This window comes from Papilio machaon, chromosome 26, assembly GCF_912999745.1.
Source record: "Papilio machaon chromosome 26, ilPapMach1.1, whole genome shotgun sequence".
In the NCBI taxonomy this organism is placed as follows: domain Eukaryota; kingdom Metazoa; phylum Arthropoda; class Insecta; order Lepidoptera; family Papilionidae; genus Papilio; species Papilio machaon.
This window is the reverse complement of record NC_060011.1, coordinates 4,985,819-5,004,503: the sequence shown is the minus strand read 5'-3', so window position 1 is coordinate 5,004,503 and position 18,685 is coordinate 4,985,819. Positions and strand designations below refer to the sequence as shown.

At 32.5% G+C, this 18,685-nt stretch overlaps 2 protein-coding genes across 2 annotated transcripts in view; one reads left to right on the top strand and one right to left on the bottom strand.

Annotated features, from left to right (window-relative positions):
* The window catches only part of LOC106721218, a 101,226-nt gene extending 89,630 nt beyond the window's left edge, over positions 1-11,596 (bottom strand). Inside the window, exon 1 of the mRNA XM_045684588.1 lies at positions 11,414-11,596. The gene's annotated coding sequence lies outside the window, so the exon portion shown is untranslated. The remainder of the gene's footprint in view (positions 1-11,413) is intronic.
* Positions 11,597-13,881: 2,285 nt separating this feature from the next.
* LOC106708362 (serine/threonine-protein phosphatase 2A regulatory subunit B'' subunit gamma) lies at positions 13,882-18,243 on the top strand. Its single transcript, XM_045684512.1, has 7 exons — positions 13,882-14,086; positions 14,226-14,577; positions 15,129-15,300; positions 15,592-15,780; positions 16,345-16,481; positions 17,223-17,436; positions 17,655-18,243. Exons 1-7 carry the CDS (start codon positions 13,945-13,947, stop codon positions 17,880-17,882), a joined length of 1,434 nt encoding a protein of 477 aa, XP_045540468.1. The 5' UTR covers positions 13,882-13,944; the 3' UTR covers positions 17,883-18,243.
* The last annotated feature ends 442 nt before the right edge of the window (positions 18,244-18,685 follow it).

Sequence of the window (18,685 nt, the reverse complement as noted above, 5' to 3'; positions counted from 1 at the left end):
CGTATGGGAAATACAATGTTTTAACAATAACATGAGACTCGCACGGAATGCGCTATCCCGCCCTCTCCTCTTTCACCTCCGCGGGTACGTCATGTTTGTACAATGAGCAACTAAGTTATGCTATCATTAGTACCATTAGGTTGTCTAATCATGGTGTAAACTTTTTCGTACACTGTACAACTGTAACGTCAACGATCACAGTTCTAAACATTTCAAATTTCGAATCCGTAATCTTTATGGATCTCTCTGTACAACTTATTCAATTCAACTCACCTCATAACATAAATACCAATTACATAATTTAATTTAAATGAATCAGAACCACTTTGATCAAAGGAAATAGCTATCAACCTACAAGCCACCATAAAAAAAAAAACAAATTAAAAAAAATTCTCACGGAATAAATGCAGTCAGTCGAGTTTTCGCAAGAGGATGTACATACTCGGTTTCTTAATTAAATAACGGTTGCACATCTCGACACTACTAACGGCTTCATTTGAAATTAGAACTCAAACAAGATGGCGTCATAAATGATAAGACAGATTTTCAATGTTTACTGACCAATATAATCTAAATCCGATGTTACCTACTTACTAGTTAGTCGTCCATGAGTTTTTAGAGTAATTTTGTGTAACTCTGCGAGAAAATCCGCCAGTAAAGTTGAATAAAGCCTAGTCTTCTAAATTAAAGTAATCGTACGGTTAAATAGTTTATTTTCAAAGCATAACAGAATAATAAAAAGCTTATAATTCCTTTAAAAATAATATAATTAGAATAAAATATGACCACATTCACTTTCATCCAAACGAATTCGGAGTAACATAATAAAAGTACATTTAACACATTTTTCAACTGCAATAAATATTTTAAGTGTACTAAAAAATTAAAAATATTCTTTAATATCCACATGTTCAAGCAAAAACATGCAACCACCATGTTCGGATTGTAAACAAGTTCGACTTGTTAAACAACTTGTTTACGGTTACATAGGAACCACACCAGTCGGACGCCGTTTCCGTTTTAATTAATACAAAAGTGCATAGATAATGTATTAAGTTAGATTCTTTTTTGCTCTTGGATTATTGTTTTGAATGCAGTATTACTTGTATTGCAACGTTACTGTCCCTTACATTATCTTTGTAAAAAACATCATCATCATCAGCTCACTATACATCCCCACTGAGGGGCTCGGAGCCTACCCCAAGTTACGGGTAACTAGGCCATAGTCAACCACGCTGGCCAAGTGCGGGTTGACTTCACACATATAATTGAATTTCTTCTCAAATATCTGCAGCATCACAATGTTTTCCTATACCGTAAGAACGTCAGATAAATGTACATATGTAAATCGAGAATCGAAAAACACATTGGTACATGGCGGGATTCGAACCCAGGACCTGCAGATTATAAGTCAAGTGCTTAACCCCCGACGCTCAATACAAACACAGCAGCATTATATGTTCCAATACAAACTTAAATCATAGAAGAACACGAACACCAAAATTCGTAAAACACAAACAAATCTGGTAAATACACGTTTTTCACCAGATAACTGAGACTAATGTGTTCGTGGTTACTTTTAAATTTAAACGTTGGAATGAAAGATGTTGTGTGCAGTCGCCTCTTTATTATCATGATAGCTACTGAATGACAGTTGGTTTGTTCGTTAGAGTTAACTGAACACAATCACGCGATTGCTGTATAAGTTTATATGTATAAAGTTGTAAAGTTAAATAAAATTTAATGCCATTTAGTTAAAAGAAAGAATATAAATTTATACGTATATCATAAGCTTTTACCCGCGACTCCGTCTGCGCGGAATAAAAAAAAATGCACACAAGATAAAAAAGTTCCTATGTCCGTCTCCTAGTTCTATGCTACCTTCCCATCAATTTTCAGCTAAATCAGTTCGACCGATCTTGAGTTATAAATAGTGTAACTAACACGACTTTCTTTTATATATAAAGATACAGTGGTAGATGCCGTAACAATATTTGTTGGATGCACGAATGGGCACTCGCCCGGTGCAATACCACGACCAAACAGAAGACAAACGTGAAGAGGAAGAAATTCTACGTTTCGTCTGATGTAAGTGCGTGCCGGAGGCTTTATTTTAGTCCAAGTTCTCTTCCCACTCTTTTCTTATTAAGAAATTATGAAAGTGGTAGTGAACTTGGCAGATAAGGGGATACATAGGAAGGGGAGATATCTTCTCTCTTTCTGTGCGCCTCATCCTTCGGTATTCAGATGGCTCCTTGCTCGTTTATCACTTAAATATAAAAAACAACCACATTTAATTTAGTTCCATTCACATTGAATCAATGGTGGTTCAAAACCTCAAATCAAAACAACAGGATGGGAAAACTTTCACCTCTTGTACAGCCTAACATGTATGGCCCGTTTAAATGTTTTCAATGGAAAGTTTCTATATTTTATGTAGCCTTGTATGTATTTTACATAAACCATCAAAACACTAATAACAACATTGTTGGATTCTAGAAATTTTACAAACTAGCTTTTATCCGCGACTCCGTCCGCGCGGAATAAAAAATAGAAAACGGGGTAAAAATCCTATGTCCTTTTCCTGGTTCTAAGCTACCTGCCCACCAATTTTCAGTCAAATCGATTCAGCCGTTCTTGAGTTACAAATAGTGTAACTAACACGACTTTCTTTTATATATACCTATATAGATGCTGCTGAAACATCGAACCATCACAACACGTCATAACGTGTTACCTAATGGTACAAAATCCTAGATTACAATTTGAATCAGATGACTCTGTGATATCAAATGCGGTAACACTCATATTTAAGCATATTGTTTTTGTTTTTGGAACGAAGTTCCTTATCGCGCGTTGTGAAAGGGGGCTAGACGGAAAAAATTCTTACAAAAAAGTTGTCACGACACTTTTTGCTATAGTAAGTATGTTAACGACGAATGAGCGCTACTTCACCATGGCAACGACGTGACAATATATAACGAAAATTCATAGAAATAAAATGTACTTTTTGTGAAGACTTAAGTTTTTTATTCATAGAATAAACATTGGTTCCTTCACTTTCACTTCACCAATTAATCAAAAGGAACTTCGTTCCATCCGGGTGTCCCTTCACACCTCTCAAGTTTTTTTTTTATTTCAAAAAGTTACACTAGGTTTTGTAAACTAAGTCTGTATTTAAACCAGTTCTCTGTGGTAACGAAACATTCCCTTTAATAAACTACATGTATATCCATCAATCATTGAAACAAAAAATCCAAGTCGTTTTTATTGACGATAACGGAAGATTTTTTACAAGAAAAATATAAACTGGTATACAGTAGTCTTAAACAATTTTTCATCGAAAAGTTCTGAACATAGTCTTTAATAATGACTATCCATATAATCTTTTTAATTTGTCAGCTCTCATGGTCACAATTGCAATAAGAATTGATCCCTTAATAAAGAACAAACATGTTTGGAATTTGGTAACCTTATTTACTCAAGGTCATGTCGAAACGATTACAAATAAGTCATCCAACAAAAAAGAGTTATTTAAATTTAAAAAAACTAACGAGAGATGTAATCCTTTTCAAATGGCTCGATGTAAAACAAATAGGATTACGTTACACAACTATTAAAGGCTTTAATAGTACTGGATTAATAAACAAAACGAATACGTCCAATTAAATTCGATATAAAAATAGCATTGAAGAGAAAATTTAAACTCTATACAGCGCCATCTCTTTTTTGTTTTTGTTAACCATAAAATATTGTACCTGACCAAGCCTAGAGGGGAATTTATGAACCTGTAGAATGTGAATACAGACTGACAGGGGCCGTAATGAGCTAGCCTTTTTGCTGGTTCGCAATTTAAAAAGTTACCGACAGAAATATGGCCTATTTATATTGTGTAGCCTATTGACGCTAAAGTGGCTTTGATGCTTTTATTTTTATAAAATAAGCTTAAATGCTTATCAACTATGGTAATGACGGCAAATTTACTCTGCCTAGTTGAAGTTATTTTACTTGCATAGAAATAATAGTTTAATTTTGTACATACAGAATTAAAACATTTTTAATTATTATTATTTTAAGACAAAAAAAAAGATAATTTCAAAATTGTGGGTTACAGCTATTTACGTAGGAGCCGTCGTAGTTTTCATGCGTAGAAAATTTAATGTACAAAAAATGATAACAGTTCATTGTCTAACCATCACTAAGTAAACATTTGAATAACTGTTAAGTAATAAAAGCAACGCGTTATAACTTCACTAAAACAACTCGTGCGAGTAATCGATGAAAAAAATAGCTTAAGCATGTTACCGTCACACTTGTAATTCTGTTTCTTTGTGAATCATAACACGTAATAATACTGAAAGTGAATGGAAGCGTTTTTAATTATTTATTCTTCTGCGTTATAAAACGAAATAAAAACTAAAAAGATCTAATGTGAGATGTAACCTCTTTCAAATAGTTCGATTTAAACCGAAACTTATGTGCATGCATGCGTTATGCGTAGATGTATGAATGTAGAAGAAGCGAGAGGTGTGTCAGGACCACGCCAAATGGAGTTCCGTGGTCTGTGCCTACAACTCTGGACTACGGGCGTGATAATGTTCTTGCTTGTTACAAAACTTCCGAAGTTATTCATTGAATGAATAATGTATAATGTTAAAAATAAGCTTATTAATTATGTTTTAGCCAATTATTATTATTCTTTTTTGGCGAAAAATATACACGACCATTTCTACACAAATACAGACAAATTAATGTCGAGATATTTTAAATTATCTTAAGAGAAACATGTATCAAAGGCTTAAGTCCCGAAGATTTACGTCCGCACTGCAGTTAATCTAGTCGTTTGTCAAAATGTCGTATTTTCATTACAACGACAGTGAGTCGTAATCCGCGGCACAGCACGGTAGAAGTGAGGTTAACGCACTTTGTGACAAAAAAACCGGATTCGACGATTTTTATCGACAATAAAATATGGACACAATGTCATCATCTCTATTTGGAAATTTAAGATTTCGCAATAATGTCATATTTGTTGTAGTTGCAGTTTAAACAATAGTATGAGAAATGCACATTATTAGACAATAACCATGAATCTATATATATAAAAGAAAGTCGTGTTAGTTACACTATTTATAACTCAAGATCGGTCGAACTGATTTAGCTGAAAATTGATGGTGAGGTAGCTTAGAACTAGGAGACGGACATAGGAACTTTTTTATCTTGTGTGAATTTTTTTTATTCCACGCGGACGGAGTCGCGGGTAAAAGCTAGTTAATTGTAAAATTTGTCATTGATTCCTCAGTCATCTCTCATAACTTTTTCTAAACATTTTTTTTTAAATTGTCAAGATAAGAGTGTCATGGTTCTCAAAAAACGTATCTCTTTTTTCCCAAAATTACAACTGACTCGATAAATTTTTTTTGTATATATAGGAACTAGCTGTATTCTTTCAGGTTATTTTCTACATCTATGCCGAATTTCATCTAGATCTATGCAGCCGTTCTGGTGATATCTTCTAACAAACATCCATCCATCCATTCATCTATCCATCTGAACATTTGTATTTATAATATTAGTTAGATTGTACGTTCAGTCAGAATACACAATAATAACTTTTGCCCGGGACTTTGTCTACGCGGAATTAAAAAAAATAGTAATGAGCATAGCTTATTTTCCTCAGTGATAACGTAGCTTTATAATCTTACTAATATTATAAAAGCGAATGTTCAGATGGATGGATGGATGGATGTTTGTTTGAAGGTATCTTCGGAACAGCTCAACGGATCATGATGAAATTTGGTACAGATGTAGAACATAGTCTGGAAGGACACATGGGCTACTTCTTATTATTTTTCTTTTCATATCCGCGCGGACGGAGTCACGGGCGACAGCTAGTGGGAAAATAATTTATGAAATCAGTCCCGTAGTTTTTGAGTTTATTCGTAACATACAAATACAAATCTTTCCTCTTTATAACATTAACTAGCTGTCGCCAGCGACTCCGTCCGCGCGCAGTTAAAAAATGGGGGGGGGTTATGAAAAATAGATGTTGGCCGATTCTCAGACCTACTCAATATGCTCACAAAATTTCATGAGAATCGGTCAAGCCGTTTTGGAGGAGTTTAGTCACAAACACCGCGACACGAGAATTTTATTTAAAAGATATAGTTTAGATATGAGAGTAAATCTCTAGAAGAAAGTATTCCTAATCCTAAATTAAAACTACACTACCATTCTGACTCCACAATTGTCTTACTCTTTGTAGATTTAAGTAGAGAAATCTACACTTAAAGGATAAGTTACAATTAAAACACTCTGAGTATATATTACGTGATATTACATTATTTTGATGTACAACTGTTGAAGTTTTAAAAACCAAATATAATGCACGAATAAAAGTATAAACATATCGTAACTGACCTCGTATGTATGCAGTTAGCCTTCAATACGCAGTACCTATTTAACTGTCTTCTGTAATTACGATGCCTTCCTGTTTTAAATTTTTTCGATCATTTTCTTATCGAGTTAATCCGAAATTATAACTAAATTATTTAATAATTAACTATGGTATTTATTTAGACGATATGCCAACATAAAATTTAAATTATTAACGCCCGTGACCCATAGAGGTAGACAGAAATGGCTTTCCATTTAACACGGTCCTTAATAAACCTTCTTACTTAATTACTTAGTTATAAATGTGAAATTTTACAAGAATGGATGGATAGATGTTTCTTACAGGGATGTAGAACAGAGCCGGAAAGAATACATAGGCTAAATTAAGTTTTTTTTTTATTCCGCTTGGATAGACTCGCGGGCGACAGCTAATTTATTAATAAATCAATACTTAACCTTAATGAATAGAAATCCGTAATATAATTGTATAAAATTGCAAGTTATTATATAATTACGCGATTCCTCAGTTACGCGATACCATCCTCCTTGAAGATTCGATTTCTAGCATTTAAATACAGTCGAGGACGTTTATTTGGTTTCCATTTCGGTAAAATATCATTTTACCCGCGACTCCGTCCGCGCGGAATGAAAAATAGAAAACGGGGTAAAAATTATCCTATGTCCTTTTCCTGGTTCTAAGCTACCTGCCCACCAATTTTCAGTCAAATCGATTCAGCCGTTCTTGAGTTATAAATGGTGTAACTAACACAACTTTCTTTTATATATATAGATATAGATAAATGTTAATACCTCGTGTGAACTAAAATTAGCTTTGATTTAAAGATTTGTTTTTCAGACTAAATGATATTTTATTGAATTCCGATATGTTAATTGTAATTACTGTTTAAACTTTCACGATATCAATTCACATGGATGATTATCGAGTAATTTAAACATGTTATTGAATTTATAAAACATGTTTTGTTTAAATATTTTAACTAAAGTACGATTCCTTTGAAAATACGGTTTTGAGGCCATTAATTAAGATTCATTTTAAATTAAGAATATGTAATTAATTTTATGTTATAAAAAGTATTCAATATTTAAAAACAAAAGCTAAAATTAGTCCGAATTGAAACTGGATATAAAAATGACAAAGAAAAGACATTGCCTTATTAAAATCTCCCCTCTGCTAAACTCAATTCCCTTTTCCATTATTTTTTTAATAAAAAGAGATGGGAAGAGGCCTAAAATTTGTCTACAACATACATAGACAAATGCTATGGTTGATAATTGAGGTGTCTCTTGTGTGGTCGTAGCAGACGAAAGAGACATTCTTGCTGCAGCGATATACGGCTGCAGTCTCCACCATTGTTGGTTTTAAGGATCTTCTTGTAAATAAACAGTAAAAGCGAGGTACAGTTAATTCTGGTTAGTATTTAAAGATCACTATCTATTATAAAATGTATGAAACTGCGTTTACGAAATTGTAACATTTTCTTTAAAGTTCTTTAACTTCGAGGAACTCTTAATCAAGTTTATAACTCTTTGTTTTTTTAACTTGGCAAAAACATTATAAAAAGGGTTTATCAACAAACAGTATTTATCTAATTTCATGTCAAGATATAGTTATATAGTTATTTATTTTAGTTAATAGAAACTATTACAAGAAAAAAAATTATTGCCTAATTAATGCAAGTTAAGAATCAAATTTCTCCTCTGTATTATATCTAATATATAAAATTCTCGTGTCACAGTTTTCGTCACCGTACTCCTCCGAAACGGCTTGACCGATTCTCATGAAATTTTGTGAGCATATTCAGTAGGTCTGAGAATCGGACAACATCTATTTTTCATTTTTTTTTAACTACGCGCGGACGGAGTCGCGGGCGACAGCTAGTTATATATAAAATTTCCATGTCGCAGTGTTAGTTACCATACTCCTCCGAAATGGCTTTACCGATTTTTACCAAATTTTATATGCGTATTAAGTAGGTCTGAGAATCGGCTACTTACTATTTTTCATACCCCTATTAAGTTTTTTTTAACGGCGCGCGGACGGAGTCGCGGTCGACAGCTAATATTAATATAGATAATTATAAATAACCTTTTCCTATTAACTTAACCTATTTTTTGCTTTAAAACTGAAACTGCATCTACGCTAATACAATTAAAACATAATTCCTATTTTTTTGTAAACAATAAAAAAGTCAATGACCCATAAATATACAAAATAAAAAAGACATATTCATAAGAACGAATAAAAGATCCTACGCAACCAGGTGCTTGTTATTCGATATAAATCAAGTTGTTTTTTTATGAAAAACCTGTTCGTGAAACAATCTCACTTCTAAAATTAATATGAAGTATGCTTTGAACCTTAGGAAGTTTCCATAGAGTTTTATCAATTAACCTTCTCTATGGAATGCTTTGGATAAAGCCTTTGTCCAGTGGACAGAACATCCCACTAAAGTTACTTCAATCTATCCAGTGGTTTAAGAACGCATAGTGACAAATATTGGTTCCTATTGATCTTACTTCTTTCTAAAATTTTAAATATGGATGTTTAGATGGATGGAAGGATGTTTGCTAGAAGGTATCTCCAGAACGGGTGCATGGATGTCGATGAAATTTGGCACATATGTAGAACATAGTCTGGAAAAACACATAGTCTACTAATTAAGTTTTTTTTTAATTCCGCGCGGACTCAGCCATGGACTATAACTAGTATACAATATAGAATAGATCCTTCGAGTCGGATTAAAAATAACTAAAAAGAAACTATTATCCGGTTTCAAATTATAAATTCGTTCTACATACTGCAGTCAATTTTAGAAATAGATATAATCCAAATATCTTGCTCAGTGTATAACGTAACTGGTATTGTGATAATGTTACGTAGGTTTTGCTATGACATCAACATTATGAAATAAATATTAAAGACGTCCTGTATTAGTGTATTCTAAAAAATAAACAGGTCCTCCATACACGGACTGTTAGAAATTTTGGTAGGTGGAAATTACAATTGTTACCTATAAAGTGTTACTTATGCGACGAAAAGAGTTCCATCTTGAAAGATGTTACTCTTTTCATCACATGGGTTTATTTGTTATTTTTTTTTATATTACAAGGTGGCAAACGAGCAAGCGGACACATGAATTCGCCGAAATGGCGAAGCGACCGCTGCCCATAGACATTCGCAATTGCAGATGCGTTGCCTACCCTCAATCGACGAAAGAGGATACGCACAAAAAGAAAATATTTAACCTTCCTATGCATCTCCTCTTCCATCAAATCCACCTCCCCTTTTCATCCTTTCCTTATAAGAAAGGGGTAAGAAGGGAAAAGAGGACTAAAATTATTCCGGCACCACACTCATCAGACGAAACGCGGAATTATTTCCACTTCACGTCTGTCTTCTGTGTGGTCGTGGTATTTCAGCGGGCGAGCCGACCCATTCGTGCAACTGATGTTTTGCTGGCGTCTACCACTGTTAATATATTTTTACATTTCTCACTTAAAATTCCTTTTTATCTGTGGAATGTTAAGGATTCAGATAAATGTTGAAATAAAGAGGAATAATTGTAACTTAAGTGCTATTCAAATCTGTTCTATATCAAAATACAACCTTGTACGACTTGCGCCAGTACTTGAGCCAGTACTTGAGCCAGTACTTGAGCCAGTTAATGGCCGATTTAAGCGATTAGCTAAAACGTTGCTAGTGATTTATTTCCTAGAAATGCTGTTGTGTACAAATTATTATCTGCACATGAGTAGATTTTGAAAATGTTTTATTTTATAAAAATAACACAAAAATCTAACAAGAATTTGTTAAGCAAGGGAATAAAAAAAAATAAGAATTTATTAAGCTGTTGAATAAAAAGAAATAATTCATTTTACTTAGACTAAAATCAGCGAAATTGCTAAAAGAAAAATCCATTTGTAAAATTACAATATTTATAAATATAAATAAAAATTAAAGTGTTTGTATGTAAATGATTTATTAGCCTCTAAGTCCGCGTATGTTCCAGGTAATCTCCTAAACGGTTGGGACAATTTTGAGGGAACTTGTTCTGGAAGATGCTCAGATAAGGGAATATCGGCTACTTTTAGAAAGCTACTTTTTGGCAACCGCTTGTGTACAATAAAACTACTTACATCGATTAAAATTAATATCTTCCTTTAATATTTCGATATTAGTTATTGCCTGTTTTTTAAACATATTTAACACTAGCATTTGCCTGCAACTTCGTCCACACGAAATAAAAAATTACCTATGTTAATCAGAGATAATGTAGCTTTCTAATAGAAAAATATTTTTTAAATTGGTCCAGTAGTTTTTGAGTTTATTCGTAACACAGAAATAAAAATCTTTCCTCTTATATTAGTTTAGATGTACCTATTTCAGCCAAAATCATCGTGTTACGTATTAACCATATTAAATCTACGAATGTTTCTATAAATAATAATCATTAGTATATAATAAACGTGGAATCTTATCGTAAAATAAAATTAAGTAACCTTCCTTACATCCTTTTTCCTCACCGTAAGAATGTAAGTGACGGATATAAGTATTATGTACTTGACACCAGTCTTTTTTAAAATACAAAATATAACATGTGTATGTATTATTAGATTGCAGAGTCTAGCCATGGATTTTATATCAAAATGTTTCTAGCCCAAGGTTCGTTATTGGGATCTAAGTTTTACTGTCAAACGCCAAATCTGGTTCAACAGACTTCAATTATCCGTTCACATTTCTATACGTTAAGCATATCAGCAAAATGTACAAGGTTAGAAAATCAGTTATTTAATTCCCTTTAAGAATGTGTTCTTTTAAGATAAGGTTATTATTCAATTTAAAAGAAACAAAACCCTTACACAATTATTCGCTGACTTCTTAAAACAACACGAATGAATGTGGGCCGCCTTGCAAAAGGCAAGTCACAAAACCCTTTCAAAAAGAGCACAGCTAGTCAAATGTATAGACATAGAGCCCACAACAATTACCACTTACCTACAAATATCTCCTACTTTATTATCCTTTCATAGCACTTTATGTAAGAAAACTTTTTTGTTATCACGACAAAAATTGTTTAATCACAAATAATGCACTAACGAACGCGCGGTTTCAATTTTGACATAATATACCAATAGACGTCCGCACCCCACGACGTCTCGCGCATAACTGAGAACTTGCCCGGTAAGTCTGCGCCTGCGCACAACGGATGATCCGGTTTGTGTTTCGTTACTTCGCCTTTTGTCATAGTGTACATATAATTCTTATGAAAATTATGTAATAAACTTTTTTTTAGATAACTAAGTTAACATGTTTGTTTGTTGGCAGGGTTGTGTTAAATATGATAATCAGAAATTCAATATTTGTGTAGCTACTTGAATATAGCATGTAAACATTTTTTTTAGAAAGCAAAATCCAGCTTTATTAAACGGTTTAGAGCAAAAGAAAGATAATGCTAACAATAACTGTAACCTAACTTAGTTTACTTCTATAGTTAAGTTAATTAATATACTGGTCATTGACATTGCTCTATCAAAACCGCAAAATAAACTCAATTGATTCAGAATCGAATCAAATGAAGTTTAAAAAAAATTACGATCACTCTGTTTTGTCGATTCTATGACGTCTATAAAATCTATGACGTCACAATACGAAATTCATAGTATAATTGTAATAAAGTACCTCGTTGTTCCCGCTCGTTTACTCCCTTCTCTTATAATAGTATATAAAATAAAGAATATATTTTAAACTACAGCAAGTTCCTATCTAAATCTAAGTATTCCTTATAAAATTCACCACAAGACGTCAACAATTACGACTGTAAGAATTAATTAAGTTTTATTTTTATTTAGCCAATTCCTTCCCTGCTATTAGAATCAATTTCTTTGCTCGCCTTTTAATTGGATTTGAAAAAAGGGTGACCATTGCCTCTATATTTATAAGGATCAATACATACAGATACAATCTGTAATCTCACACTTGTATTAAATTCTTACTTTGTCGCTATTATATTTTTTTTAAGTTATTGCACAAGATTTCACATTTTCGTTTTTTTATATTTTACCTATATTTGTCTTGACATATTTGAAATGACAGGTATTAACCGTTCAGATATCTTACAGAGGAAAGACTGGATTACATTAAATTTTATTAACCAAAACACCCTTGATGGTCACCTATAAGTACAAGAAGAGTCGCATTTCTCTGTCATCGATTGACATGGTGAAAATTTAACAAACCCAAGATATTATGGTAACCCTAGTTATTTTCTAACTTAAGTCACAGATTAAAAAGGATTAAAGCTATTAACTAGATTTAATCAGCTCATTTACTTTCCAATGAGAAGACAGACCGAAGAAATTATACGTAATTCTATTGCACAACTGAACGATTTTCATTTGCTAATTAAAAAGTTTTTCAGCATACCGTGATTCAATAAATCATACGTTATTTACGTCATGGTTGTTATACATTGCGTGGTTATATAAGAGATTTTATTAGTAAGTTATTGCTTAGTCGGTCGATGTAACGGTACCGTATTAATTAAACCATTTTCATCTGGATATAGATAATTATAAATTGAATGAAACTCTGAGATTAAATCATTATTTTTTTCACCATCGCCTATAAAAATATTTTTGATGTACTTTCTTTTTGGGAAAATATTTGGCTACAATTAAAGCTTTTGTTCAAAAAAACATTACGTTATCAAGAACTTTGCCCTTAAAATTTTCCTTCTAACTATCGTAGATATTTTCTTGCGTTTTATTTTGTAATTTATTTACGTAATAACAAATGTTTTGAATTCCTGAAATTAATACATCAGAATAAACAATACAATGATATGTCTGTCTGCAATTCATTATGACAGAGTTCTTTGTCACGCTTATTGTTTTCAAACTTTATTGCAAGGAGACATCAACGCCGCATACCTAACTCTGACAACATAATGTATATTGCATGTTAATTAGTAATGTATATTAACGTATGGAATATTGAATTGCGTTGACGGATTAAAGAGAAACAGACGTCTCAAACAATTCAGTAATTAAGCTATTACTTCTAAAAAATAAAGATTTTACTTACTTTTTCAATGGTCATTCACTAAAATATTTTTTTTTCTCCTAATGTAAAGAAAATGGAAACTAAAGTTGCTTATTTTATGAATTCATTTTTCTAATGCAAAAGATTTAAACGGGCTCAAGTTACTTTAAACGTCAAATTTTAAAGATAATTTATAGCGACATCTATTGTTGAATAGAAAATTTAATTTTTAATAATTATTTGTTTTTTTAAGTAACATGGCAAATAATTTATTATTATTTTAATTAAATGTTTCTGTCATTTATATTAAAATTCATTGATTGTAAAAAAAAATTGAAATGCTTAAAATATCTGCGTAGCACGGATAAAAGTGCAACTGTCAAATTTTATCGACTGACGTTTTGCAATATCTTGTGGTTAAAACAAACATAAATATTGTGATCTTTTATTTTTAATTAAATTAATACATACAATTAAATAAAACCATGGCCGAAAACACTTCCGATGACAAAACCGAGGATAAAGTTAATAATAACGTGTGTGAAAATGTTGAAACAAGTCCGGTACAAAATGAACTTAATAACAAGCTGAAAAATCGAGTTAAAAATTACATCAAGAAATTAGAAGGTTGTTACTTCTTAGTATTACTTTTTCATATCATCTATTTAACACATAAATCTAGAAAATTTTACAAGAAGTTTCTTTGCAGTATAGTTTCTATATCTGTTGTCTAGGTCTATCGAATATATTTTTTTGTGTTGTTTAGACACAGGTTCTGTAACAACAAAAGAAGAAAGCGAAAAAATTGAAATAGAAACATTCAAGCAACTTTACAAACCAAAATTAGATGGAAATCAGGAAACATACAAAAAAATACCAAAATTTTACTTCAAACTTCCAAGATCTGATGAAGTTTTAGCACAGAAGTTGAGAGAAGAGACTAGGGCTCAGTTCTTACAGAAGAAAAGCAAGGAATTGTTGGATAATAGTGAATTGAAACATTTGTGGAGTCTTTTGGAGAAATCAAATGGAAACTACAGTCCTTCTAGTAATGATGATTTAACAATAGACTACATGCAGTATAGAAAGATTAGGGATGAAGCTGGCCCAAAATATAGGTACTATTTTTAGTAGTTTTTGTTTATGTAAGACTAGCTTTTACCCGAGACTCCGTCCGCGCGGAAAAAAAAAAAAAAAAAAAAAGAAAACGGGGTAAAAATTATCCTATGTCCTTTTCCTGGTTCTAAGCTACCTGCCCACCAATTTTCAGCTAAATCGATTCAGCTGTTCTTGAGTTATAAATGGTGTAACTAACACAACTTTCTTTTATATATATAGATAGATAATTGGGCAAACAAGCAGCGGGAACACTAAGGTGTTATTTAAATAAGTTTAGCAAAACACTTTTGATTAGACCTTTTTTTCAAAGGGTTATAAAAATACGAAATACAAATATTGTTAGTAGCAGATACATAAACATTTTGCATAGTTTTTTAATTAGATAACCAAACTTTACAAATTATTTTGTACATACCCGCAGATAAATAAAATTAAAGACCAGCAATGCATTTTTAGTTAAACTACTTTAATGAACTTTTAACAATAATAATTCCATATCTCATTTATAACTTATCATACAAAAATGTATAAATAGACTTTTTGTTTTTAGACCTTACTTCACAGCGGAAGTATTTGGTCGTCTCCAAGCAGCTGAGGGAGGTTTTGGTAAAGTCCGTGGTGTGTCTTTATTTAATTATGTGATGAGACGTGTTTGGCTTCAACAGACTAGGATCGGTTTGTCATTGTATGATGTCACAGGACAAGGATATCTTACTGAACATGTGAGTCAACATTTAACATACTTTAGATACATTTAACCATGTATTTTTGTCAATTAATTTGTTACTACTATACAAAATGGCATTTTGAAAAATTATATAGTCAAACCTGGATAAGCGAGAAACCTTTGTAAGCGAGAGTCATTGTCGGGTCCCGACAGAAGACCTCCATAAGCGAGAGAGTTGGTTTAGAGAGAAACCTCTATAAAAAAGAAAAATATCGCGGTCTTTTGACTCTCGCTTATCAAGGTTCGACTAATATGAAAAAAATCTTTATAACATTTAAATTTGCAGGACTTAGAGAGCTATATAGCAGAGTTAGTGCCATCTCTAGCGGCACTAGACGGTCTTGACTCCTCATTCAGTTCGTTCTATGTGTGCACCGCAGCAAGAAAGTTCTTGTTCTTCTTAGATCCATTGCGAGTGGGAAGAGTTAGGATCAGAGATGTATTGAGCTGTTCATTTCTGGATGATCTGTTAGAGGTATTTATGGATTTTTTTTATAGGCTTAAGGTGACAAATAAGCAAACGGCCACCAGAATCAATTGGCAATTGCAAATGTTTTGCCTACCTTTAATCGACGAGGCACAGAAAGAGGATATTTGCTCTTGCTATGCATCCCCTTATCCATTAAATCCACTTTCCTTATAAGTAAAGAGTGGGAAGGAACTTGAACCTTCCATTTCATGCTAGTCTTCAGTGTGGTTGTGGCATTTCACCGGCCGAGCCGGCCTACTCGTGCACCCAACAAATATTGTTGTTGCGGGATCTACCACTGTTGAATTATTTAATGGAGGGAACTAATGGTGGATATGAAGTTTTAGAAGTATTTGAGGTTATGCATAATTTAATATTTAGTTTGGTATTTGTTGCATATCGTTATTAACTTTGAATTCGTTTTTATGCGTATTTATCTATCTTTTAAATCTATATTTTTATATATTTATCTTTCTTTACAAATCTTAACATAATGCATTGAAAATTAACTAAGTTTAAAAAAAACATTGATTCCTAAATAGAATATATATATGTTATTCATAACTTTAGTTACGTGAAGAGGATCTACCGATGGAGCTTCAGGAACAGAACTGGTTCAGTGCGGCTTCTGCGCTACGTGTGTACGGACAGTACCTCAACCTGGATAGAGACCACAACGGCATGCTCAGTATTAATGAACTAGCTGGGTAATTATATTTTAAATCTACCTTTTTGTATAAATAGAGATAATAGATCTAGTATAACTGAAAAGAGCGTCGGTGGTTCAGGGGTTAAGCACTTGACTTGCAATCTGCAGGTCCTGGGTTCGAATCCGGCCATGTACTAATGTGTTTTTCGATTTTTGATTTACATATGTACATTTATCCGACGTTCTTACGATGAAGGAAAACATCGTGATGCAACCTGCACATATCTGAGAAGAAATTCAATGATATGTGTGAAGTCAACCCGCACTTGACTGTGGTTGACTATGGCCTAGTCACCCCTAATTTAGGGTAGGCTCCAAGCCCCACAGTGAGGATGTATACTGAGCTGATGATAATGGTAACTGAAAACTATTTCAGTTTCAGATTTTTTCTTGAAAATGTTAGTGTCAATATTTTTTTTATAACTAAAAATTAGATATTAATTATATTGTAACTACTAGTTGAACTTGGATAAGCGAGAGTTCAATGGAATGCGATATTTTTCTCGCTTATAGTGGTTTCTCCCAGATCAGGGTTCGACTATAAATTACTGAATATATTTTGCTAATTTAATAACTTATTTGGTATTCTTCCCTGGACTGTCATATCTGGTACAGACAGTCGTGTTTTCGATTTTTCGATTATCAAGTAGTTATTTACATAGATAAATGTATTATGTTTCCATTCTGTTTGTCCTAGATATTTTTATTAGACTTTGTTATAATTATGTTTTTTAAATAGGTATGGTTCAGGTACACTGACTCGTGCGTTCCTGCAGCGAGTATTCCAGCAGTGCCTGACTTACGACGGTGAGATGGACTACAAGACCTATCTAGATCTAGTGCTAGCTCTGGAAAACAGGAAGCAGCCCGCAGCACTGGCCTATCTCTTCAGAGTACTAGATATCAACTCGCAAGGATATCTTGATGCGTTCACATTGAATTATTTCTTCAAGGTTAGATTTTTTTTTTAGAAGTTAGAAGTTAGTTTGCACGTTTTATTTTAATGCATATGTAGTAGTCTATTATCTTTTTTGTTGTTTATTAATCAAGTTTTTAAGGAAAAAAAAATAATGTTTGATGTTTTTTTTTTTTTTGGATTTTCTTATTTAAAATTCTATTTGGAAAAATTAAAAAAAAAACTAGCAAAGACTACTGACTGATAATTTCTCAGGCAATACAAGAACAAATGGTGGCCCACGGCGCTGAACCTGTCAACTTCGATGACGTGAAAGACGAGATCTTCGACATGATCCGACCTGAGCATCCATCCAGGATCACCCTCCAGGACCTGGTGCGCAGCGGACACGGCCATACTGCTGTCTCCATACTGCTGGAGCTGCACGGCTTCTGGGCATATGAGAACAGAGAGGCTCTGGCAGCTGCTGGAGATCATAGTTGACAGATGAACTTTGATGGGAAAAAATTTGATATAAACTCACTATGAACCACAGACTCCGCAACATGTCATATACCAGACATGTGTGATATGTGGAAGTGGAGGGGACATAGGAAGAGTAATGAAGCGATGATGTGAAGTATGACAGGAGAAGTGACAGTAAAGCAAGACGAGGTGTTTGCTTGTGAACTTATACGATTAGCATATTAAGTAAGAATTAAGGAATTTTATTTGAGGCATAATTAGAGTCCCAAAGTAATGACAATCCTAAAATTGGATGGATGTATAGATGAATAGATTTTTGATGGAAGAGATGTAAAACATAGTCTGGAAGAACATATAGGCTTATTACTAAGTTTTTTTTTTAATTCTGGGAGAATGATGAAGCTAGTTAAGATATATTGAATTATGCGGAATTAAATAAAAACGCCATTATTAATTAAAATGTTTATTGATACAAAATATAATAATGATAAAATTAAAATTGTAAATAATATTTGTGTGATTTAGATGTTATATTATTTTGTACTAAATATACGTATTTTTTAATAAAGCTGATTGTTTTATTTAACACTAACATATCACTGATTTGTATTATATATGTATATATATTATATACTAATATTATATAACAAAAATATTATAAAAAATTAAATTATGTAAAACAAATTCAATATTTTTTATGAGCTATAACAAATAAATAAACTAATTATTGCATATAACAATTTATATAGAACTTAAAAATATAAAATATATTTGATATATATCATAAGGTTACAAAGGTGCAAACGGTCACCTGAATTCGC

What these genes read in the sequence shown, in the direction of transcription:
- LOC106708362 (XM_045684512.1), top strand. Translation starts at nt 13,945, where the DNA reads ATGGCCGAAAACACTTCCGATGACAAAACCGAGGATAAAGTTAATAAT. An exon ending in TTACATCAAGAAATTAGAAG is followed by an intron (nt 14,087 to 14,225) that starts GTTGTTACTTCT and finishes TGTGTTGTTTAG; the next exon opens with ACACAGGTTCTGTAACAACA. An exon ending in AAGGATATCTTACTGAACAT is followed by an intron (nt 15,301 to 15,591) that starts GTGAGTCAACAT and finishes TTAAATTTGCAG; the next exon opens with GACTTAGAGAGCTATATAGC.